Genomic DNA, 26,741 nt, shown 5'->3' with positions numbered 1-26,741 from the left:
AATCCATGTTTGAGATGAATATGTTATGCATCTATTACATGAAAGGAATAAGATCATCTGAAATTATCACAGAATCGTTGTAAAACACTTGGAAAATCCATAATGTTTCATTGGGTGCTCAGATGATGCTCAATATTCATTAAGTTGCTCACAAAATTCAGTACATTTTAAACAGTCAAATCAGGGAGAAAATATTGTTCCTCCCACTACTGATTCAAAAACCTCAGAATAAGTAACCTCCATTCAAAATTCTTTCTACTGTAGAAAGTCAATTCAAAAGTGGTCAAACAGTTAACCAAACTGCTGAGCTTAAGAAAGAGAATAATTTCAAAATATGCAACTAGCAGTTTTTATTTTATTGATGAGAAAGCCTAGTCTTACCTGAGTATGGGAAGGCGGTAAGCCTTTTCGGCCGTATACTCCGATCAATGCATCCTTCTGAAGAGAGATATTGAATTTAAGAAACTGTGGCTGATCAATAAAAAGCTGTGATCTCCAGAAGATCCCAGGAGGAACCTCTTGAATTGCTCTTCGGCCAATATCAAGTTCTCCGGAATCTATGGTGTTATTTTCTTGCGTAAATCCACCTAATTTTCCTGAATGTAAGAGATCCATTGATGAAGAACAACAACAAAAAAAATTTTTTTTAAACAGAGCAAAAAAGGTTTTTAAACTTTTTGAAAAAGTTATTTTTACTAAATGCTCAAGCCATTTCACCTGATAAAGTACTCTCATAAAATTTTCACTGTAAAGGCTTCCATTGTTAGATATTGGTATTTTACTAATTCTGGTTTAGTTCATAAGATATTTAAGTTAAAATCCTTTTGACTTCACCCAAGGTATGCCTGTTACTAAAGCTGTTTTCACACCTACAGTCTTTCTGTTCACTTAAAAAATAATTATCTTACAATAATGTGTCTTGTTATTAGGTTTGGGAGAGATTAGGTCTGGTACTTATCAGTCATTCTAAACATACTGTAACACAGAAAAGTGTAAATTAAGGCAAATGAATTATGGAGATTTCTAAATCAATCCTTAAGTAAACAATAAAACCAATCAACGGCTCAGATTCAGGTAGTTCTATCTAAACTATGTATTAGGATGAATGAAAAACATCAGATGCTGGCAGAGAGGTAGAGAAGGGGTACTGGGGACACTGTGAGGGGAAAGGAAGCAGGGGTAAGCTTAAGTGCTCACATAGTTTTTGATGTAGGCTGTTATACCCTTTCCTCTTTCTTTGGACCCCCATTTCAAACTCACTTGCAGCCTTAGTGGATATACAATCTTACTCCTGACTATACTGATCTTTGATCCACAGAAACAAAATCTCTTTGCTTCCTGGATCTCTGCCACCTGTTAAGAGACACCGTCTCTTCTCTTCTTGCATGGCTTCCTTCTAGAAAACAGATCCAAGATTCCTCTTTTTGGTATGGTGTTCCCCTTTCCCTTTTTGCCAAGGTTCTTTCTCAGTTATTCTGATGGGGGTCATGATAGAAGTTCTGCAATTTGCCGTAAGTGGAAATATAACCACACTGTCTCTTATGCAGATGGGTCCATGAAGGCTGAGGCACAGAATGAAATTGGACAAATGATCTTCTATCAATTCAGCCTTTTTACAGTGATGACACCAGGAGAGTGAGGGGGGAGGATCACTTGAGCTCGGAGTTAAAGTTCAGCCTGGGCAACATAGTGAGACCCCCGTCTCTTAAAAAAAAGTGGTAACAATGTTGACTTACTACCAACTTTGTCTTTTTTTTTAAACATTAAACGGTTAATTCAAAATGTAGAGGATGTAATTTTAAGTCTGAGAGCTGTAAACTATCTTATCTTAGTGATAGAGGACAGAGTCTTCTGACTATCTTGAAGAGTCACTAGTTTAACACTAAGTTCATTTTTACTGAGTGTTTGCTAGGGGTAGCAGGTAGGTGATTTAAAAAAGTGTAAACCAAAGAGTAGAATCTTAGAGATGATCTAATGTGACTTCCAGAGCTTCCGCCATCAAGCTGTAATTACCTGGCTGGGGAGACAACATCCACAAGCTGATAAATTAAGTGAGACCCTAAAGCAATATATGAGTAGAGGTCAGAGAAAGGCACTGTCACTGCAGGCTGCAGGTTGAGAGATTTCACAGGAGTTAAGTTTTGTGGTAAACTTTGAGGGACAGGTAGGATACAGTTTCTGAGCTGGGATAAACATCGCCATCACAAGCATGGCAGTAGAACTTGACAGGTGTTAGGCTGATGCTCAACAGAGAAATCCATCTGGCCAGAAAAGAGGACAAAGAAAACTGGTTTTGGAGTCAGACAAACCTGGGTTTGAATCCTGGCTCTGTCAACAATTAGCTGTGTGACCTGAAGGAAGATTCTAAGCCTCGTCTAGAAAATGGGGAGCGTAATGTAATCACTGCACTGTTATAAAGATTACACGAGGTTTGACACATCCAGTGCAGGTTGCAGTGTTTGGCTCTCAGGAGGCATTGAATGGATTTTTCACGCGAGTGAAGGGGGCTAAGGTTGGGAAGGGAAATGGGATCTGTTTGTGGAGGGCCTTGAATACCAGGTTAAAGAATTTGGTCTTTATACTTTATGCTAGTGTTTTTCTGTATTTTTACTCTATCAAAGAGTGTCATTACACCCTTTTCCCTGAAGAAATATATATTTACTAGCATTCTGTTACTATGCATGTCATTTACGGTATGTTTTTAAAATAGATACTTGAAGACTTATTATGAGTAAATTGCATTTCAGTGCCACAGACACACTTATTCTTGTGTGGTGGTAGGGTGTGTGCATAACCAAGAGAAACAGAATTGAAGATTACTAAGGAACATGACCTGCAATCACGGACCCAGTTTATGGACGATAGGATCTGCAGCAATTCACAAAAAATTCACACTTACAGATAAATGTGGGGTTCAAGGGAGAGTACATCACTAGTAAATGTTAGAATTGCTTTCCACCTGGACTACTGAAGCCTACATGATACACGTACCATCAGTTGCAAAGGACAGCTATAGCTAAATGGAGACCCATTAAAGGCTCTGAGCAGGCTAAAGGTGAAATGCAATCACTGTTTCAAGAGCATTACTGTGCAGTAACTGTGGGAAGCCTGGAAATGGAGAGATGAGTGGGGACACAGTTGCAATAACCCAGGTATGAGGCCGAAGAGGGTTGTCCAAGAAAACTCCATAAAAAGCTATTACTTATAATCTCACTTCCTCTCTTCTTTACCAGTGTTCACAATCACGCCAGCTTTCAGGTCTATTTTTCTTGAACCAATTCAGTAATACAAAATGATCTAAGGAATACAATTTCCAAACTGAGTTATAGTAGTCTTTGTAGTTCTTCACACATCAACTCTTAGGTTATAAACTGTGCACCACTCATAGGACTCAAAATATTTTACTATAATAATACTTGTTCATTTCAGCAAAATTAGAACATACAAATAAAAGAGAAAAAATATATAACATTACCACTCAGAGATTATTTTGCTTTCTATCTAAACAGATGTCTTGCTTTACTCAGAAATTTTAAAATATTTGAGACCAGTTTCTACTTTGCATTTAGGAAGCTTCTGCAAAGGAACATACATTTGTCATCAAGTAGCTTTTATTGAGAAGATTCAGGGGAGAAAGAAATAGAAACTATTCTTTACTGAGAGCCTAAAATATGACAGGTAGTTTCATTTATGAGGTTGGTGTCATTTTGAGATGAGGAAACTAAGGCTCAGAGAAGCAAACAATGTGGTCAAAGTGAGGGGTGAAGTCACGACTGAAATCAAGGGCTGCAGAATTCCAAAGTCATCTGTTTTATAACCCTCAACAAAATCTTTGCTTTTTATTAAAACAAATATATTATTTTAAATTACTAAGTTTTAAATTTATTTGTCTCTTTCATATAAAATCAGATATATTAAGTCACTGAACCACCCTAGAGGATATACTTATGATTTCAGAACATAAATTTATACTTATTTTTATAAGTTTTATACTAACAAAACTTATGAAACTGCCATGGATACTATAACGTAATATTCTTTGTAATTCATGGTAAGTTCCTCAGAAGTCTTTGTCTTTTGGTTGACTTCTACAGGAAACTAATTTTCAAGTACTGAGTAGAGTAGTTGTTCTTTTCCCCTCTAAGATCTGCTAGTACACATATCATATTTTAATATGGATATAGTTTATATTTAGACTCATTCATCAAGTTTATACATTTCTAAGGCTATTATACTTGATTATCATTAACAAGTTCTGTCTACTATCTGAAGCATGTATCATTTAATCTACTCTCTTGTGTTGACCCTACCGCTGCTCTTAATGGTTTTCTGAGTTTTAATAGCACACCTGTGCATTGAATATGGTTAAGCATAAATTTCTAAACTGGTGCTAATTTCAGAATTTTTTCCAAAACTTACCTTTACCCAAGAGCATTAGCTGTGGTAATGGTAACCAAGTTCTGATTTCTAGGGTTTCAGGTTTCAGTATGTCAAAGCAGTTTAATAAGTTAGGTACTCTTGCCATGTTGCTTTCTCCACATATTAACTTTGAGGGATTAAAATCTTTCTCATAGAAATGTTATGTGGATACATTATTGTGTTGAGAAGTATATTAATTCTACTATTAATTGTCCTATTAGTCACATACGTAGCTAATTTAACAGGTGGTTCTTTTTCAGAAAAAGAGGGTTCTTTATTTGTAAAACAAAAGAACCAAGGGCGGGCTTGAATGGGATAGTAGTAGTTGTGATGATCTTTTTTGCCCTCTGTAATGAAAAAAACTTAACAAATCATAACACCACAGAATCTTAGAGTTCAAGTACTCATGGGGGTCATTGAGTCCAGGGGTATTTAAACAAGGGTAGCTATATCCCTAGGAAACATTAAGACTTTTCAATAAGGAAAGGGGCAGGAAATTAATTTCTATTAATAGAACCTCAATAACATTCACGTGTTGACTTTCTTTATGAAAGAAAGGTATACCTCTCACATACCCAAAATATTACTATGACTCATTGTCTTTGAGCATAAAACTTCCAGTGTGCCAAAGAAAGTATTTTTGTTGGTGAAGCCTCCTTTATTTAACCCAAGGTAGGGCTATATAAACCCAAGGTAGGGCTTCAGAGACTTTCCCTCCTTAACATATTTCCATTAACAGCAAAATGTGGGGTTAAAAATGGGTATTCAGAACTGGCATGTTTTGATGTCAAATATATCAAGAGAGAGAGATAACCTTTTTAATGACCTTATCACCCAGCCCAACCACTGTCAAAGAATGCTTTTCAACTGTAGAAGAGTTTCATGACAATAAGGTAAGAAATGTGAAATGTAGTGATGCTTTATTTATTCCAATTGTCAAGCTCAGGACAAAGATTTGTGCTTTATCTTGCTACCTATCTACCTAGAGCAGGGATTCAGAACTGAATGGTTCTGACGAAATGGAGATTAATTTATTTGAACTAAAAAAATAAGTCAGACTTTTTCTGACAAAAGGTAAATTTGGGCCGGGTGCAGTGGCTCATGCCTGTAATCCCAGCACTTTGGGAGGCCAAGGCAGGTGGATCATGTGGTCAGGAGTTTGAGACTGGTCTGGCCAAGATGGTGAAACCCCATCTCTACCGAAAATATAAAAATTAGCCGGGTGTGGTGGCAGGTGCCTGTAATCCCAGCTACTCAGGAGGCTGAAGCAGGAGAATCACTGGAACTCAGGGGGTAGAGGCTGCAGTGAGCCCAGATCACACCACTGCACTCTAGCCTGGGCAACAGAGCAAGACTCTGTCTCAAACAAACAAACAAACAAAAACAGGTAAATTTGATTCTGATGAGTAGTGGCTCTGACAGTGAAATTATATAGTGGGTATTTCCCATAAATTAAATGAGCTAATGAAATAGATATATTTAAAGCATATATCTACAGGCATACATATTGCACATTATTTTCCAGACCACCACAATAAAGCAGATATCTCAATAAAGCGAAGTACACACACACTTTTTGGTTTACCGGTGCCTATAAAAGTTATGTTTACACTATACTGCAGTCTATTAAGTGTGCAATACTATTCCTTTGTTTGTCACCCAGGCTGGAGTGCAGGGGCCCAATCTCAGCTCACTGCAGCGTCGATCTCCCTGGGTTCAGGTGATCCACCTACCTCAGCTTCCCAAGTACCTGGGACTACAGGCACACATCACCAAGTCTGGCTAATTTTTGGGTATTTTTTATAGAAACAGGGTTTCAGCATGTTGCCTAGGCTGGTCTCAAACTCTTGGACTCAAGTGATCCACCAGCCTAGGCCACCCAAAATGCTGGAATTACAGGCATGAGCCACCGCAGCCAGCCAATAGGTTTCTACAAAGCAATTTATCACCTTAATTTAAAAATATTTAATTGCTAAAAAACGCTAATGATCATCTGATCAAGCCATAATCTTTTTGCTGGTGGAGGATCTTCCCTCAGTGTAGACGGCAGCTGACTGATCAAGCTGTTAGTTGCTGAAGGTTGGGGTGTCTGTGACAATTTCTTAAAATAAGACACTAATTAAGTTTGTCGCATTGATTGACTCTTTCTTTCATGAAACGTTTCTCTGAAGGATGTGATGCTATTTGGTATCTTTTTACCCACAGCAGAACTTTCAGAATTGGAGTCGACCCTCTCAAACCCTGCCACTGCTTTATCAACTAACTTTATGATATTCTAAATCCTTTGTTGTTATTTCAACGATATTCACAGCTTCTTCACCAGGAGTAAATTCTGTCTCAAATATCCATTTTCTTTGCTCATCCATAAAAAGCAACTCCTCATCCATTAAAGTTTCATGATGACATTGCAGTAATTCAGTCACATCTTCAGGCTCTACTTCTAATTCTAGTTTTCTTGCTTTTCTACCAGATCTGCAATTACTTCCGCCACTGAAGTTTGATCCCTCAAAGTCATCTATGAGGGTTGGAATCAACTTCCAAACTCTTGTTAATGTTGATATTTTGACCTCTTCCCACGTATCATAAACGTTTTTAATAGCATCTAGAATCCTAAATCCTTTCCAGAAGGTTTTTAATTGACTTTGCCCAGATCTTTCACAGGAATCACTATATATCTACGTTAGCCTTACAAAATGTACTGCTTAAATGTGACTTGAAAGTTGACATTACCCTTGATCCATGGGCTGCAGAACAGATGTTGCGTTAGCAGGCATAAAAACGTTAACCTCCTCATACATCTCCATCAGAGCTCTTGGGGGACTAGGTACATTGTCAGTGAGAAGTAATATTATGAAAGCAATCTTTTGCTGTGAGCAATAGGTCTTAACAGTGGGCTTAAAATATTTAGTAATCATGTTGTAAACAGATGTGCTGTCATCCAGGCTTTATTGTTTCATTTACAGAGCACAGGAAGGATAGATTTAGCATCATTCTTAAGGGCCCTAGGATTTTAGGAATGGTAAATAAGTATGGGCTTCAACTTCAACTCACTGGTTGCATTACCCCCTGACAGAGTCAGCCTGTCCTTGGAAGCTTTGAAGCCAGGCCTTGACTTCTCCTCTCTAGCTATGAAAATCCTAGATAACATCTTCTTCCAGTATAAAGCTCTTTCATCTACACTGAAAATCTGTTGTTTAGTGTAGCCACATTCATCAATGGTCTTAGCTAGATCTTCTGGATAACTTGCTGCAGGTTTCACATCAGCGCTTGCTGCTTCGCCTTGCATTTTTATGTTGCAGAGATGATTTATTTCCTTAAACCTCATGAGCCAATCTTTGCTAACTTCAAACTTTCAGTCTGCGGCTTCCTCACCTCTCTCAACTTCACAGAATTGAAGAGAGCCTTGCTCTGGAGTAGGCTTTAGCTTAAAAGAATGTTATATCTGGTTTGGTCTTCTATCCAGGCCACTCAAATGTTCTCCTTACCAGTAATAAGCTCGTTCTGCTTTTTTAAAAATCATTCATGTGCTCACTGGAGTCATGCTTTTATAATTGCCTTTAAAAACTTTTCTACTGCACTCATCAACGTGGCCAACTGCTTGCTGCAGGAGGCGCAGCTTTCAGCCTGTCTCATCTTTTGTCATGCCTTCCCTACCAAGCTTAATCATTTTTAGCTTTTGACTTAAACTGAGAGATGCGTGATTCTTCCTTTCACTTGAATACTTAGAGGCCACTGTAGCGTTATTGATTGGCCTAATTTCAATACTGTTGTGTCTCAGGAAATAGGGAGGCCCAAGGAGAGAAAGATGGTGGGGATGCTGGTCACGGAGCAGTCAGAACACACACATTTATTAAGTTCGCTGTCTTATGTGGGTGTGGTTTTTGGCACCCCAAAATGATTATAAGAGTAACATCAAAGATCACTGATCAAAGGTACTGTAAGAGATCTAATAATAAATAAAAAGTCTGAAATACTGTGAGAATTACCAAAACGCAATACAGAGACATGAAGTGAGCAATGCTATTGGGAGAATGGTGCCAACAGACTTGCTTGACACAGGGCTGCCAAAAACATCCAGTTTGTAAAAAAAAAAAACCCAGTATCTGCAAGGCACGATAAAGTGTAATATAATGAGATCTTCCTGTAATACGATGAAAGCATTATAAAATTTTCATATCGAAAGTGAATTCATACGAACAACAGTTCCATTTTCCACCCCATTCTGAGTATACCAAACTACACAAAGTACCACTAAGTAGGAAAATAACAGTTAAAATTAGCAGTATTTTGCTAAGCCTTGGTAAAGTCTTTTTTGGTATCCTACACAGAAACCGGGTAAAGGATTAGTTCTAAAAACAGTGTAATAAATCTTTTTCAAAGTAGGTAGTCGCAGATTCTTTGCTTTCAGTAAAACTAAAAGAGAAATATATTCCTACAGCTTATAGACCACTCAACATATTTTTTAGAAATGGATCACAAATGTGATTTTTGACATATGACTAATAAGAATGTCAAATAATTGAACATCACTTAAAAAAATCCTTCCACTGTCATTTACTTATTTTGTAGCAAGGTTTCTTTTGTTTATATTCACAAGAAAGGAAAACAAGATTAGAACTGAAACTGAATTTTGTTTTATTCTTGTAAGGAATATTCATCTATGAATATATAAACTATTTGAAAAATGTCCCCATTCATCTCACAGAAGTATAGTCAAGACATTTTCACTTTTTATCTTTCATATTATCAAAATGTTTAACACATTTATATTTCAGTACATTTTCACTTTTTATATTTCAAATTATCAAAATGTTCAACACACTTATATAAGAATTAGGTTGTTTTCAGTCAAATGTGTACAACTAATTATCATAAGCATAATTCAATACAGGAAGAAAACAGGTTTTTAAAAACATTATTATATGATCTCAAAAAATGAAAAAATAATTTAAATTTGTGGAGCCATTTTAAGGGGTCACAAAAACAAAATATTTTGAAGCCTACTCATCTATTCTAGCTTTTCCCATGAAATATGAATCTCATCTTTAAAGTGCCTGTCAACTTCTATTTGCTTCAAGTTATTACACTATTTAGAATGAATTTATCTTGAATTAGTCTTAGAATGTGTCTTTTCTAAAAGGTAGTTGCAGACCTGACCTCTCATTCTAATCAGCAATGTAGAGATATAAGGACATCACTGATTTTTCTCTGCAAAATCCACTGAAACGGCAGCTTAGATTAGCATAGCCTTTCTGTGTACGCCTCTAGTTTGAATATCAGGGGACTAGGGTTTTGTGAAGGGGCTTTGTCTTTAACTTCTGCACTGCTGCTTTTCAAGCCACAGCCCTTCTCTCATTTGACCAAGTCAAGTGTGTTCATTCCTGTTAGCATTTTCAAATGCTCTTTATTGATGGTAAACACACCTGGAAGTCAGTGAGCCATTAACACAGTTTGATAAACTTGTAAATACTTGTACATCCTTTTCCTCTGAAGCTCATCAGTCCTCTTAACATAAAAGCCTGGACACTGAAGTCTTTCATCATGTCCTGAATTCCAGAAAACTTTGGCTTCAGAAGAAATAAAAAAAGAAGGCCAGTTCTAGGGCTCTCTATCCTTCCTTACTGAGATCACTACATCCATAAAGCCCTAGACCCTGAACCTGGGAATGATCATAGGAAACACTAAGGTTGTCTGTAGGTTTTACTAAAAGAAAAAGGAGGAAAACTGGAGGAAAAAATAGAGACAGGGCAACAGAGTGCCCTGTAGTTATTCTAAACTCAAAGCTTGTGGGTTAGGAATCAAACCAATTAAAGCCTTCACAGTAAGAGTGAAATGTACCATGTCTTCAAACACAATAGGGTATCATCTTGAAGGTTTTTTTTTTCAACATATCCTGTTGTGCCTGAATGTGGGAGCCACTAGCAGTCTTTTCACCTCCTAACAGTGATTTTTTTTCTTTCATCAGTAAGTGCGTGTCACAACAGTCTTAATGTCTTAAAATACATTGTCAGGATGTGAAAACATAAAGAGACCACATACGCAAAGCTATTGTTATTCCTCTCCTTCTCATGTGATACCCAGTTCATAGGAAAACACATCAGTGAAGTGACACTTTTTCAGATAATGCCTTTTAAAAAGCACTTTGAACTGAAAAACATTTTATAAATAATAGTTTACCAACCATAGATGCTATAAGGACAAAACAGAAGATTTAAAGTCATATTGGTAATTAGGGGGTTTGAAGAATCTGTTTGAAAATTATTTTGCAATATTGGAAAATCAGTGAAAATTACAAAATGCTAAGTTTTCAGCCAGACATATCATGAATTTGCCACCTGCCTATGATGTGAGTAAACAAGCCTATAATGACATAAATGGAAAGGCAGAAAAGAAATTCACTGTCAAACTCTAACTGCAATTGTTGCAGAAGGTAAATGATAATATCATCTTAAATCCCACAGAGGCACTAATAATTAAGACGTCAAGAAGCAAGGTTAAGCATTTATAGAAAATCAATAGCCCACCTTCCAATTCTGTCACCTAACCTTGGATTCATACCCTGACTTTGAGATCTCTGAGAGAACATATCTTTTTATAAACAACCACATGCCATAATTTAGCATTGTGGATACAGAGTGTTATATCACAAGCTAAGTGAAATAAGACATAACTACTTTGCAAACATAGTTTAATGGACAAAATCAATATAGCATCTAATTAAGGAACTATTACACACTGTAATAATACAAATACTATGAACAATATTGAACAAAACTCAGTGCCCTTGCAGCTCTCAGCTCCATTTCTCTAATTCACAGGTAATCTTTAACCTGCTATAAAATCTAACTCTCTAAAGTTGTCTAGTACTTGAGAAACTTGATATACGATGATCAAAGATGTAAAATTTAAAAGCAATTGGAATTGTTTTGTTTGAGCACAAATCATATGCATATATACCCATACACACCTATTTGTAGTTTTTCAATTTGTACCCATACAAAAAGAGTTCTTTTGATTGGAGACATCACTTACATGGAGACTATAGAGATGCCACAGTTACAGCGACTGAAATGTGTAGCCTTTTACTTTAGTCTTTATTATCCTATGCTAAAATCTGGGATTTTTCTTATTGCCCCTTTAGAAGTACAGCTGGTGTTGAAATGTTCCATCCGGGTACACTCCACTTTTCCCTAACGGACATTTTCTAATTCACTGTAATAACTCGCTCGATTTCTGACTAGCCTCGAATTCACGTGCTCTGGGAACAACAGCTATGACCATCTTGCTTTTACTGCTTTTTCCCCAGAATCTTGCTCAGTGAATGGTACATAGTAAATGCTCGTTAAATAAATGTAAAATGAATGAATTCTATGCATTCAAAAAAAGATGACAATATTTCTTTCATAAAATCCAAATAACTAAAAATATAAATAATGAACAATAAGGATTTCCATTACTGCTTTAGAGAATACTACTGATGCTGATTTAGAGAAGTGTCTTCTTAAAATTTTGCTCTAAATTACAAGTGCATTACCTTGAATTGCAAAGTGAAGAGCAATCACTGATACGTGTTGAATAGTTGTCATGTTCCAATCATTGCTTGGCACCCTGCATGTTATTATCTGATTCAAACCTCATTGTAAACCTTTATACTACCCTATAAAGAAACAGGATGTGACAGTGGTAATTTGCTTAAAGGCACCCAGTGAGTGGCAGAGCTTCAGTTCTTAGCCACTATTCTATACTAGTACTTTGCATATACTCGATGCATGGGCCTTTGTACACTTTATATCATATCCTTTGGTTGTACTATTTTCACTCATTCCTTCAACAAATACTTTGTGAGCAACTATTATGTGCCAAAACTGTTCCAAGGGCTTAGTATATAACAGGGAGAGAACAGACAGGATCCTTGCCTTATAGGCTAGTAAAGATGACATACATTAAATAGTAATAGTGATAACCATAAACATTTTTCAAGCGTTTACTATGTACTATACACCATTATATGTTTACACCTTTGCATATTTACATTGAATACTCAAGACCAAAGACCATTCATTCTATGAAGTAAATTAATCCATTTTCTTTTAGATGAAGTCTTACTCTGTTGCCCAGGCTGGAGTGCAGTGGCGCAATCTTGGCTCACTGCACCTACACTTCCCAGGTTCAAGCGGTTCTCCTGCCTTAGCCTCCTGAGTAGCTGGGATTACAGGTGCATGCTACCATGGCCCAATTAATTTTTGTATTTTTATTAGAGATGGGGTTTCACCACGTTGGCCAGGCTGGACTAGACCTCCTGACCTCGTGAGCCACCTGCCTCAGCCTCCCAAAGTGCTGGGATTACAAGCATGAGCCACTGTGCCTGGCCACTTAGTCCCTTTTAACTGATGAGATAACTTAGGCACAAAGAAGCTGTATAACCTGTACCAAGTAACACAGACATTAATGATCAGAGCTAGGACACCAAACCAGGTGGTTAGGCTCAGAAGTCTATACTCTTTATCTCTGTGTGATATTGTTTCTATATTACGGTATGGTGTGATGCACAGCCAGACTGCGGGGAACCTTGTACATCATTTAAAGGCTTCTGACTAGAATCTAGGTCCCTGAAGGGGGTTAGGCAAGGAATTGGTATCTCATATTTGCATGTGAAGAATGGATGAGCAAGGCCAGAGACATAAAGCACAGATAGAAGAAGGTGCCTATATCCAGTTGAGAGAAAATAGGATTCAAAAGATATTATGGGGTCAGAGGTGAAGGAACTTAGAGACTGGGTGAATGTGGGAGATGAGAGAGTAGAAGCAGTTTTTGGGGCCTTCTGGAACAGGTGAGGAAATGAATGATGGTGCCATTTCCTAATGCAGGAACCCCACCTTATCCATAGGGGCTATGTTCCAAGATCCCCAGTGGATGCCTGGAACTGTGGATAACATCAAACCCTATATATACTATATTTTTCCCTATCCATCCATGCCTATGACAGCTTATAAATTAGGCGAGAAAGAGATCAAAAATAATACAACAATTATAACAATATACTGCAATGAAAGTTATGTGAATGAGGTCTCTCATTCTCTCAAAGTATAACAGTTTCAGACCGCAGTTGACTACAGGTAACTAAAACCACAAAAAACGAAACTGTGGAGGTGTGGTGGTACTGTACAGAAATCCCTGAAAGAGGCAAATTTGGAAAGAAAGATGGCTTGGCAACTGGATTTTCCAAAGATGGCCACAACAATATCTTCCATCCCACACGCCCGAGTGCCATGGGCATGACAGCTCTCTGGTCAAGAGGAGGAGTTTAATTCCCCTCCCCAGGAGTCTTGGCTGACCTTAATGACTTCCTGACCAACAGAATGTGATGGAAGTGGCTACCTAAGGTAGCCACTGCTAGGTCATACAAAGCTGGTAGTTTCTGTCAGGGTCTCTTGGAGTGCTCCCTCTTGGGATATTCCTCTTCAGAACCAGCTGCTACATTCTGAGAGGCTCAAGCCACATGGAAGGCCATGTTTAGGTGCCCCAGTTGGTGACTACAGTTGAGCTCAGGTCAACAGGTGGCATTAACTGCCAGCCATGTGAGTGAGCTACCTTGGACTTCCAGCTCAGTAGAGCCTTCCGTTAACCTTGGCTGACATCTGAAAGCAACTGCAATGTCCTAAATAAGAACATAAGAACTGGCAGGTTAATTCACTGAACCATGAGAGATGATAACAAATAGTTTTCGAAGCCACTGAGTTTTGATATGGTTTGTTATGTAGTAACAGAAAAACAAAGTAGTTGATGGGTTCTGTTTTAGACATGTGGAGTTTAAGATGTGTGGAAAACACCCAAGTGGAAATGTTCCAAAGACAACTGGATAGATTTTATGCAGTTGAGATCTGGAGCCGAGGAGAGACACCTAGGATGGACTTACTGATTTGAGAGTTAGGAACACAGAGAATGCAGCTGGAGCCAGGAAAGTGGGTGACAGAATCCAGAGTGATAATATTGTAAAGAGCAGAGTCCTGAGAAACAGCAGCATTTAGGGATCAGGTTGAAAAGACGTGAGTCAACTAAACAGAGACATCATTGTCAAAACAGCCAGGGAGAAGGTCAAAGTGAATGTGGTATCGCAGAAGCTAATGGAAACAATATTTCAACAAGGAGGGATGATAGGTTAACTATTAAATGGTTCCAAAAACTCAAACATGATAAAGAATAAAGAGATGGCACTGGTGCTATTAACAAAGCAATGGGTCACTGGAGACATCAGTTTTATTGGTGGTGAAGGCAGAGGAGGACAGTCATAAGCAAGGAGGACTATGGAAACCCAACTCTAGGGCAAGGTAAACAGAGGCAGAGAAGGGATCAAAGTGACTAAGCACACTATGTTCAAGAAGAATGGAAGCGCCGGGCAAGGTGGCTCATGCTGATAATCCTAGCACTTTTGGAGGCTGATGCAGAATGACTGATTGAGCTCAAGAGTTCAAGCCAGCCTGGGCAATATGGTGGAACGCTGCCTCTACAAAATATACAAAAATTAGCCAGGCATGGTGGCATGTGCCTGTAGTCCCAGCCACTCAGCAGGCTGAGGTGGGAGGATCAACTCCTAAGCCTAGGAGCTCAAGGCTGCAATGAGCCAATCTCCCTGGCTGTTTTGGCAATGATGTCTGTTTAGTAGTGATTGTGCCACTGCATTCTGGCCTGGATGAGAGTGAGACCCTGTCTCAAATAAATAAATAAATAAATAAATAAATAAATAAATAAATAAATAAAATAAATAGAAGGCTGGTAGAAGAAAGAGGCAGTAAGAGGCAAAGTCAAGGGATTATCGTTTTCCAAGATGTGAGAGACTCTGGAATGTTCAAACGTTGACTGAAACGTATCAATAGAATGGGGACATTCTGGAGAGAGAGAATGGGATCAAGAGGACCCATGCAAAGATGTACCTGGAATGTGGGGAGAAAAGGAAGCACAGATCCACATACATGGAGAAATAAAGATGCGTTTATGAAAATGATAGAGTTCCCCTTAGAAGTTTCTATTTTTTTTTAATAGAATGCAAGCTCATCTGCTAAGAGAGGGTTTTGAGTACAGCAGGAGGATCTGAAATAGTTGTTAAGTATGGGGTAGGGAAGTGTGCGAGGGAACACAGTAGGGCTGCCGACGGTTGAAGTTGGTAAGTCAGGAGATAGGTACTATGATTCCCTCTTTACAATTTCGTTTTTAGAAGAAATTGAAGCTCAGAGAGGTCAGGTAAGTAACTTGCTGAAGCTTACAAAGTAAATAAATGAAGGAGCCCATATTCCAGTGTAGAAATGTGTGATTCTTTCCAGTACATTAGGCTAAATGAATTCCTTGGTCCAAGGGAATAATTTTAGTTTCTGAAAAGAGACCAGCGTTTGAGCTGCACACTTCATTCTTACCTCTTTATTCACTTTGTCCATTTCCATCAGTTTTGTCTAAGACCCTACACTTCTGATATCTCATCTCTAAAATCTGTAGGCAAGGGAGGTCTCAGGAATAATCAGTAAAGGACGATGGCATATAACAGAAATTCTTCTTTTAGATACTAAATACCATTTAGAAGCTTTGGCTCAGTGTTAACTTAAATGCAAGCAGGGAGTTTACTGAACCTTTAGCATAATGATTGTTCCTTAGAATTATATTTACAAAATAAGAGTCAAATAGGACTGCATAAATAAGAGTATTACATTTAGAAGCTGTGAAATAATTTTCTCACTACGCTTTTCACAGTTCATTCTCCTAGTGAGCTTTGTTCAGAATTCTAAAGCTTTCTCAAGGGTTGTAATCTCCTAGAATTTCTAAAGAGATGATGTGATCTGCTTCTCGGCTAGTGTATAAAATTTAAGTAGTAAATGGGGTGCTGAGGTTCATCATGAAAGCCTAAAAGCAGTGGTTTGCAGGTACCTCCCTCCTTGTAAATAGAGTTCCCGTCCACTCCCTGGGCCCCAGGTCTTTAAGTATTGTATTTAAGAGATACTAAGAGCTTCCAGTTGGAAGAACAGATAACAAGAATTCCTTACAATTTGGGGTTTTTGGGGCTATTCAAGAAATTATAAAGAAGGCAAGTAACTAATAGTTAAGTCACTCATTGGACAATGTCAGGGCCCAGACAGAGACAGCTTTTCCATGCAGGGAAATTTCTACAAATCCCCTAGTCCAGTTGGTAATTCTCTAGTGCATGTAGCTGATACTGGAGACTCTGTAAACCATTTCCTATATAGGAGACTTTTACACATCTAGGAAAAAGGTACTTCGCTTATATGTATATACAGGTGCTCTAGAGGTGCACAGAACCCTATAACAACTGAATTCTATGATCACTTGGAGAAACTTCAGTCTCCCTTAGAGAAGGAGGCTACAAGACCAGTATTTCTGAAATTACAGACGTCAATGTTTTATAAATTATAAAATTATTTTAGTGGGTTGCAAGCAGCATTTGTTAAAAACGGGGAGTACAATAAAATAAAATGGAAAATCCTAGGATGCGTTTCATAAGCCAAGGATAAGTATTATTTTGGGAAGCATATTTCAGATACATATGTACATTTGTGTGTATATGCTGGCTTTAATGTAACATGTATTTCTTATTGCACAGTCATGGTTAAAAGTCATTATTTTGGAGGACTCCAGCTTCAAAGAGATTTCTACTGATAAAGCCATATTCATGTGATGTTCCTTGTTCTTCCAAACCTGCGGGACTGACAGGATCCTAGGAAGCCCATTCCAGGGCTGCCCTAAAATTTTCTTGCAACTCGGAATAACTAAGCACCCTGCCCAAAGTTACATAGTAAACAGGCGAAAGAGCAAGTATTTAAATATAGGCTTCCGTGAGCTGAGGAATGCTGATGTGAGCAGGGGTATCCCCTGGCAAAATACCAGGAAACAGTACCCAGGCTGTGGAAGTATCTCGGAATCCACAGCTTTCTCAGTGTCATGACTTTCAAGGACTGGGAAACTAATTGGCCAAAGTCTATTTTCATTTTAATCATAATGAAAGGTTAAGATGCTGTAAAATAAATAGAATACCCATAATAAGCATTCGTCTCTTTGGTATAATTACAATTTCTTCAGTGTGTAAAAAAGTTCCCTATATGTATGGTTAATAAGTACCATTTGATCATTTTCACAGGAACCATGCATTTTAAGAGACAGTCTACGTTTCAGTCAAAACAAACCAAAAATATTCTTAATTTCTGTGTACTCATTTTGTTCATATGTGTGTTTTTAATGTATAAAAAAGGACAACTAAGGTAATTGAAATGTATGTAATTAAAATTCCTTATCTATAGTTTCAACCCTCTTTAATCACCTCTACAGTGACTGCCACTATCTACTTTAGGTGGGCGACACGTCAGTCACCAGCTTACAGTTCTGGAACATACAGAACTTTATTCAAAAGGTTCCATATGGGGGCGAGGAGTCATTATTATTATAAAAATCGAATGTCATAAAATTCCTCAGCCTCCCTAATAAGAAAGAGAAGTGTCATAAAGTATTATTATTGCTAAAACAGAAGATGGAAAAAAAGAATAAAAAAGTGTACAAAGTGTTCATCACAGTGACTGCATACATGTAACATAGCAGCACATATGTTCATTAAATAAAAAATAGTTTCTAATTTTGCAAAGAAAACCAGCCACATGAGGACAGACCTGTTAGTGGGAAAGCTGAACACGAATATACCAGATAAGAAACAAAGAGGAAGGGGAGTTAGGGGAGTGCTTAAAGGGAAATAATTTATTAATCAGATGACAGAAAAAGGCATCTTCATCAGGTTGCTCTGAGATACCAAGTATTATGATATTTTGCAAAAAGTCAGAGGATACCAGTGCCAAGACATGTACACACACATACGCACATAAATAATGTAAAAATATTGGTAATGTAAATGTACATATGTATATATAAACTTTTCTAAGTGTTTATATTGAAAAAATGGAATTCTCTAACCACTTAAATTCCATTTTTAATTCAGAGCCAATTGATTTCAAAATCTTTGTTAGCTCAAAGTGCAAATTCTTAAAGGTTTAGAGAAAGGGCAACCAGAGAAAAGGTCAATAAATTATAATCCTTTAATGTGTTTTGCATTTAAAAGCTTTTATAATAAAATTAATATAGTGTTTCAACTCCACACACAAGTTGAATGAAGAAAACCTAATATACCCAAGGTAATATAAGAGATGATACACTGAATTATAATCTATTTGCAGACTAAAAATAAAGCTCAATTCACATTTACAGAAGGAAAAGGCAGAAAAGCCCAGCCATCAAATCAGAAGCAGAAAATCATATTATTCCTATAATAAAAACATGAATTTTCAACCTTTCAAGTAAATTAATTAAAAAAACACTCATAAAAAGACGATATCTGTAATTTTGAAACCTTTCCCCATTCCCAATTTGGCTAAAAATAAATTTATGGAAAAGGGATGTTAAAAGAAAAACACAGGATACATAATTCTTCACTTACCATTGTCACCAGAAGGTAATGACACAGTGTTTGTTGGCATGGTATCAGAATTCACTTTTCCATTCTCAAATGTGTCATTTTCAGTCTGCTGTAGCTGCCAGTTGAGGCCAAAGAGATGCATTGCTGGGGGTAAAGAACACAAGTTGTTTAAAGGTCTGCTGCCTTCAGCTACAATAGCAATCGCTAAGCATGTTTAAAACAAGAGTTATATGTAAAGTTAAAATTTCCATTTTCTGAAATACCAAGGATAATTGCACAATGAAAATTATAAAACAGGCTGGGCGGAGTGGCTCACGCCTGTAATCCGAGCACTTTGGGAGGCCAGGGCAGGAGGATTACCTGAGGTCTGGAGTTCAAGACCAGCCTGACCAACATGGTGAAACCCTGGCTCTACTAAAAATACAAAATTAGCCAGGTGTGGTGGTGCACACCTATAATCCAAGCTGCTTTGGAGGGCAAAGCAGGAGAACTCGTGGAACCAGAGAGGCAGAGGTTATGGGGAGCCGAGATCGCGCCATTGCACTCCAGCCTGGGCAACAAGAGCTAGACTCTGTCTTAACAACAACAACGACAAAATCAGCTGGGCCTGGTGGTGCATGCCTGTAATTCCACCTGCTCAGGAGGCTGAGGCAGGAGAATAGCTTGAAATCAGGAGATGGAGGTTGTAGTTAGCTGAGATTGTGCCATTGTACTCCAGCCTGGGCAACAAGAGTGAAAATCCTTCTCAAAAAAGAAAAGGAAAAGGAAAATTATAAAACAAAGAGTTCCTTAATAAATAGAATTGACATAGCAATGCAGTGCAATATGGTGGCGCTTTAATAATGATTTGATACTATTCAGTTCATTAGTATCAGGAAACTCTTAGGAATCAATCGTTCTTTGCTCTAATTGGTCTGAGTTCCATTTTTCACCATCTTTTAAGTAACTGGTAGAACACCCATATAACAGCATTTGCCAAACTTACTTGACCACAGGTCACTTGCAAATTTGTATTACTTTGCTGTAACACCTGCAGATTCTTAAGAGACATGATTCTCTACCTTTGGGTTAAGGTAAAAGCAAAAACTGGTCTCACAGATGAATTTGTTGGTACAACAAATACAGTTGTTCAAAATATAATCAAATTTGAATATTCTAAATTTGGGATGAATAATTTTTGAGTTGATGACATAATTTACTAATGGTACAGATTAAAAAGCATGCATATGTGTCAGATAATTGAATGTGAGTTTCTGATGTGAGTATAATTCCATAGATTTATATTTAATGAATTTATTAAAATTTATGATTGTTTACTAATTTCCTTTATTTAAAAAAAATTTAAAATTAACTAGAAGGCTATACAACTATAAACATAAGTTTTAAAATTCCAGACATAATTTCAATAGTGAATATATTGTTTATTATTTTTCTTAACTTATCGACACTATTTGGAAAAATATGTCACTGTCATATTAACCTAATATGCTAAATATTCATTTGTGTTGCACAGAATACAGTTTAGGAACTGGCTCCTAAGGAAGGTTAAATATCTATAGGGAAACCCAGTGATGGCCATATTACCATATCATGAAAGAGAAATTTTTAGACATTATTTTACTTACTGTATATATTGGAAATTACCAGCACGATGGAAGAAGAATTAAGAAGGCAGTGTGATTATGACCGCTGTCAAAAAGCCCTATGGATCCAATACATGAAGTAATGACACTGAACTGGTACAGTATAGGGTGCAGGGCCTTTGGGTGCAGTTAGATTTTGGTTCAATATTCAGCCTAGAATTTAGCCGTGGGTAAATTATGTGACATTGTTAGAGATTAGGTTTATTTCCAAAAGGAGGTTTATTACAACTACCTTATTTGATTTAAGCTGAGTTGAGAAAATATAGGCCAGAAGTACTAGACAGAGCATATGAAGGAGAGCTGGCACAAAGCTAGACAGTTTTTACTACTGAGGTGTTTTATTTAGTCTAGACTCCAGGTTACTGAAGTATTTGCAGTCACCTGACTAGACCATGGCACTGCTCAATAAGCAGTCCCTTCTGATTGCAATGCTTCTCCCTTACAGGAAAATACCTGTGCATCCCTCACGTGGGAGATGTCAGCTTCTTGAGGAGGCCTACCCTGATTGGGTGAATTGTTTTTCCCAAGATGATTTTAGCTCACTTTTATATCTCATTTAAAAGACATAATTTTGTATAAGGACACAAAGCCTGATACCTACTAGGTCTTAGTAAGTATATGTCAAATAAATGAATTAAAGTTAGGAATATTCTATTTTCTGAGATTTAAAAAATCTAAGAAAACACTGTGTGGATAAAAATAGAGTAATTTAAAGAAAAAGTTAATACATAGAAAACAGATGCACAAATGGCCAAGAGAGGAGAACATATTAGTAACTGATGAATGACTGCTTTACTATAATGCTATCTGAAAAGCAGTTGACTGAAAGTCTTCTATTACTATATGCAATTAACTGAATTTTAAAAATTCAGTAGTTTAGGATATTCTATTAACAGTCCACATCCTTTTGTTAATAATACCTGATATAAAAGCATGCTATAGTAAGAAAGATACCAAAAATAGGTAGATAGCTACATCTACCCTGTAGATGTTAAATACATGTATATACTCACACTCCCTGCTTAAGTTATCCTTGGCCAGCAATTCCTTTTAAACTCTGATTTTCATGAATTAAGATATAGGTTACAGAATTCTTGAATTTACAAGTTGTCAACTTGTAAAAAGGTATAACTTCATACATCATTTTGCATTAAATTGCATAGTGTTTGAGTGGCAAAATGTCAGGAGCTTTCTAAACATTTATCACTTCATACATTTTTCAGGGTTTCAGATGCTTTACCAAGTTTTGAACAAAATAATGGGAGCTAGTTTTGCAGAGAGTAAAACGTTTAACAGACACACTTTGACACAGCAGCAATAAATGCGCCAACAGGGTCAAAGTTTCCACACAAAATAATTTGTCATCGTTGTGATCTTTTCACACAGAAAGTCTTCTTGACTGATAGATTTGCTCATATGATCAGTTTTAATAGATTTTGAAGAGTAGACATAATCCATGGGATCATACACAGATGTCATATGTTAAAAAGTAAGGTGATGTTTATATTGGGAGAGCTATTTTATTTTTCGCCAGATGGGCAACAGCTTTATTATATATTTTTTTTATTACAGAAAATCTCAATGAAGTGGGATGCTGGTTCTACTTAAGATGCTGTGTAACGAGACTCAGATCCAAAAATATTATCCCTTGTTTAATACTGCACTGAAAACAGGCACCAACAAGTTGTTTGGCCTTAGGATATTATCTATTTTGAAATTGTTGGTATTTTGTATTTAGTGATGACCTTGACAATCATTATGGATAATTTAAGATATTCATACAAATACAGAGCGTTAGTGGGATTGCCTCTCCAAAGTTAGAGAGAGAGAGGAGAGATAGAGAGGAGAGAGGCAGGCAGCAAACTCATAAAAGTCAAGAATGCTACAGAAATTACCGAGCAGTGGTGTAATAAAACTAAATGGGGTATCTGGCAGAAAATAAAGGGAAAATCAGCCAAATAAAATATATCTGAAAATAAAGAAGGCTACGTCCAGTTCTTCAATGCCTGAGTTGGAAAGCAGAACTGAACTCATGGAAAGGGATTTGCTGCCACTATTCACGGATGGCAAAACAGATCCTTGGTTTTGGCATGTCCCAATGTAGGGTGTGCAGACAGTGGCAAGAAGCAGCTCGGGGTGCTGTGCTCTTCTGAGTCCCTCACTACACTGGGTCTCAGATGAGGAAGTTCAAGCCAGGAGCCATACCAGGCATTCCCGGCCACAGACACAGTGTTCCTTGTGCTGGTGGTAGAACATTGTGATGCAATATACATTTTAAAACATTCATTGAGCAATTCTTATACGTCAAGAACTGTGTTAGTACTTCACTGGCATTATCTCTAACCTTCACAAAGATTCTATTGAATTGTTATTATGACTTGTTTTTTTATCTGAGAAAATGGAGATTTGTTGAGAGTTTAAGGTCTGAGAGTTTGCATGCAGTATGCAATGGACATTAGTCTCAAACCCTGACCTTCTGATGACAAAAGACGTATCACTACACACCTCTGTATTCTACCAGAGGACAGTGGGATGTGCAAATCCATACAGAAGGAAGTGAAACATAACTTGCATGTGGGCCACAGGCTACGATAACACTTCTCTATTACATCCAGGACACTGAGGCTAGGGCAGTACTGGGGAGCGAGGGGCTGAGGATATCAGCAGGTAACATCTGTGTGTCCTGGGCACTGTTCCACACAAGCACTTTCCCATTATTCTGTGTAAAGTTTTATGGTAATATGATGATGACAGGAACGAAATTAAGAACAGGCTATTTTGTTTAACTCCAAGATTCTTAAAAACAACAATTTAAAAGTTAGAAAAGTATAAAAGTAAGCATTATAGTTGTGAATTTTAAAGTCACAGAAATAATATTCAGGTAGATTTAATCATGAAAAATTTTTATATCTGGTATCATGCTTCTTAGTTTTATGTCATTTCTGTGTGTTCCTAGGTGAATATAATAGTGAAAGGGCTTGGATTCATATCCAAAATGTTACCCAAGGCAGAATAAAATTTGTAGATGACAGCAATACTACCTATCTGAGACACTGATGTATATGTGTGTGTGTGTGTGTGTGTGTGTGTGTGTTTCACAATTTAAAATACCTTGAAGTCTATTATCTTCTTTTTTTTTGTAGAGAGAATGATTATCTTTGCCCCATGAGCCTAAATATCATCAGAAGTTTTTGTCCGAATGTTAAAACTGGTAAATACAAGATCTTTACCAACTATAAATGGGAGTATTTTGCAAGATAACTTTTAAGTTGGTTGTTTGGAATTGAGATGTATTTTCTTATATTAAAAAAGCTCAGAAATGGTGGTTAAGTCCCCAGTGCATCTACAAAAGTCTGTCTGTATATCCCATAGGAACATATATCCACATAGCAACAAAAGGCATGAGCAAGAAGTGTTCACAGAAGCATTATTTGTAATAGCCCCAAACTGGAAACAACCCCAAACCGGACATCTGCCAGCAGTAGAATAGAAAAACAAATTATTGTCCAGATATACAATGGAATTCTACACAGCAACGTTAGGGAATGAACTGCTGGCAGACATAATAGTAAGGGTGAATCTCACAAGCCATTAGGAGATTCATGGACAAAAGAAACCAGTCACACACAAAAAAGCGAATACTGTGTACGTTCATGTGTATGAAGTTCAAATTGAGAAGAATGAAAGTCACCACGGTGATGACTCCTAGGAAGGAAGGAACAGGTAGTGGCTGACGTAGTCCCTTGGAGATTTTTGGGCTGCTGCTCATATTCTATCTGCGAGGTGGTTCTACTGGTGTGTTCTCTTATCACAATCCATATACTTTTCTAAATGTATATTATACTCAAATAAAAATTACTTAGTTAAGGTGTGGTGGTTCACCCCTGTAATCCCACCTACCACTTTGTGAGGCTGAGGTGGGCAAATCACCTGAGGTCAGGAGTTTAAGACCAGCCTGGCCAACATGGCAAACCCCCATGTCTACTAAAACTTCAAAAAATTAGGCGAGTGTCATGGCGTGCACCTTTAGTCCCAGCTACTCAGGAGGCTGAAGCAGGAAAATAGCTTGAACCAGGGAGGTGGAGGTTGCAGTGAGCTGAGATCATGCCACTACACTCCAGCCTGGGTGATAAAGTGAGACTCTGCCTCAAAAAAAAAAAAATTACTTAAAAGTAATCCATCTAACACCCAGCATAGCTAAAAAAAATTTCATTTTTATCCTCCCTAAATCTTCCCTGAAAGTGGTTTTCTCCATAAGGCTAACAGGCTTTCCTTTCCATAAGGCTGCAGGTGTGGCAAATGTGACAGTCTGTGCTCCAGCCCCAAGAGGGAACTAGAATAAATGCAAAGGCAGGGTGAAGACACAGTATGGAAGAAGAACACATGACTCCACCAGGTGGGAGGAAAAGGGAAGAGTGAGGAAAGACTTCCTTTATTGGAAATCTCAGGCAATGCAAACTTTAAGGAGGAAAGCAATACGATTAAACAAATTCATGTATTGTGGTGATGACTGTCAGCTCATGGCCTCCCAAATTGATTTTTAGTTTAAAAACATTACAATTTGTCTTGGCACAAATGTAAAGAAATGGAAACCCTTGTGTGCTGTTGGCTAGGATCGTAAAATGTTGCAAACACTATGGAAAACAATATGGTGATTCCTCAAAAAAATTAAATATAGAAATACCATATGATCCAGCAATCCCGCTTCAGGCTACATACCCAAAAGAATTGAAATTAAAGTCTTGAAGAGATATTTACACAATCATGTTTATACCATCACTACTCACAATAGGCAAGAGGTGGAAGCAACCCAAATGTCCATTGATGGACGAATGAAGAAAATGTGGCATTTACACATGATGGAATAGTATTCTGCCTTAAAAAGGAAATCCTGTCACCTGCTATAGCATCGATAAAACTTGAGGACTCTACATAATATGAGATAAGTCAGTTATAAAAATACAAACACCGTAAAGTTCCACTTGCATGGGTTATCTGAAGTAGTCAAAGTCACAGAATCGTAAAGTAGAATGGTGATGAGGAGGCGTTGGGAGGATGGAGAAATGGAGAGTTGTTGTTTAACAGGTACAGAATTTTAGTTTCACACTATAAAAACACTTTGTAGATCTGTTCCAAGACAATATTAATGCTACTGAGTTATACACTTAAAAATGTGTAAGATTGTAAATTTTATGTTATGTGTTTCTTACCAGAGTTAAAAACAAAAACTATGATAATTTGTCACCATGCAGAAAAGCCTTGTCGTTAAGATGAAGAAAGGAGACTGTGACACGAAGTAGGAAGCTTAACCCAGACGGCATGAAGTGACCAGCATTTTACTATACCTGACTGTCGAAGGCTCTCTGTGTTTGCTCCTTCAGCTTAAGCATGTTTATAAGCAGTTTAGAAGAGATGAAAAGGCAATGTTATCAAAGTGTGCACATTACACAGAACACGGGGGGGGGGCTATAAATGCCGTGCTTACTTATAGAGTCAGGATTTTCATGGATTTCTTAATTCTGATTTCTTTCAAATTATTGTTTAATTCCTCTCCTTTCCTTTCTACCATGTATCTCAAAAGAGGAGACCACAATATATACTTCCTCAGCACACACTTCTTTTCTCCTTACTTTGTCTGATGATCCTTATTACTATACTGAAGTCTCTCTCACAATGGTTATCTCTTTTTTATTTTTATGTATGTATGTAAGTACGTATGTATGTATGTTTGAGATGGAGTCTCGCTCTGCTGCCCAGGCTGGAGTGCAGTGGCACAGTCCCGGTTCACTGCAACCTCTGCCTCCTGGGTTCAAGCTCTTCTCCTGTCTCAGCCTCCCGAGTGGCTGGGATTACAGGCACCCGCCACCATGCTCAGCTCATTTCTGTATTTTTAGTAGAAACAAGGTTTCACCATGTTGGTCAGGCTGGTCTTGCACTCCTGACCACAAGCAATCCACCCACCTTGACCTCCCAAAATGCTGGGATTACAGGCGTGAGCCACAGTGTCCAGCCGGTATCTCTTTAATTGTCACATCCAGTAGCCTCATGCCAATATTCATCCTGTTTATATCGCAAGAGTACTGGGTGTTATTAGTCACCCATCTTCAATGCTTTATTTTGCTTTCACAGTTCTCCTGGTTCTCTTCCCAGCTCTCTGCTGGTTCCCAGTCATTTACTTTAAATCACTATGTGGAAGTCTTAAAGGCTATTCACAAGTAATT

General features: G+C 37.6%; 1 protein-coding gene across 11 annotated transcripts in view; it reads right to left on the bottom strand.

The window, feature by feature from the left end:
• TENM3 (teneurin transmembrane protein 3) overlaps positions 1–26,741 on the bottom strand; it is a 470,445-nt gene that overhangs the window by 119,845 nt on the left and 323,859 nt on the right. For all 11 annotated transcript variants that reach the window (XM_017549242.2, XM_017549257.2, XM_017549269.2 and 8 more), the window contains 2 exons: positions 18,899–19,021; positions 382–596 (listed from right to left, as the gene is read on the bottom strand). In XM_017549242.2, the coding sequence (XP_017404731.1) occupies positions 382–596; positions 18,899–19,021 (338 nt within the window). The remainder of the gene's footprint in view (positions 1–381; positions 597–18,898; positions 19,022–26,741) is intronic.

This window comes from Cebus imitator, unplaced genomic scaffold (assembly GCF_001604975.1).
Source record: "Cebus imitator isolate Cc_AM_T3 unplaced genomic scaffold, Cebus_imitator-1.0 Scaffold11, whole genome shotgun sequence".
NCBI lineage: Eukaryota > Metazoa > Chordata > Mammalia > Primates > Cebidae > Cebus > Cebus imitator.
Note: the sequence above shows the minus strand (reverse complement) of the source record. Positions and strands in the feature narration are given on the sequence as shown.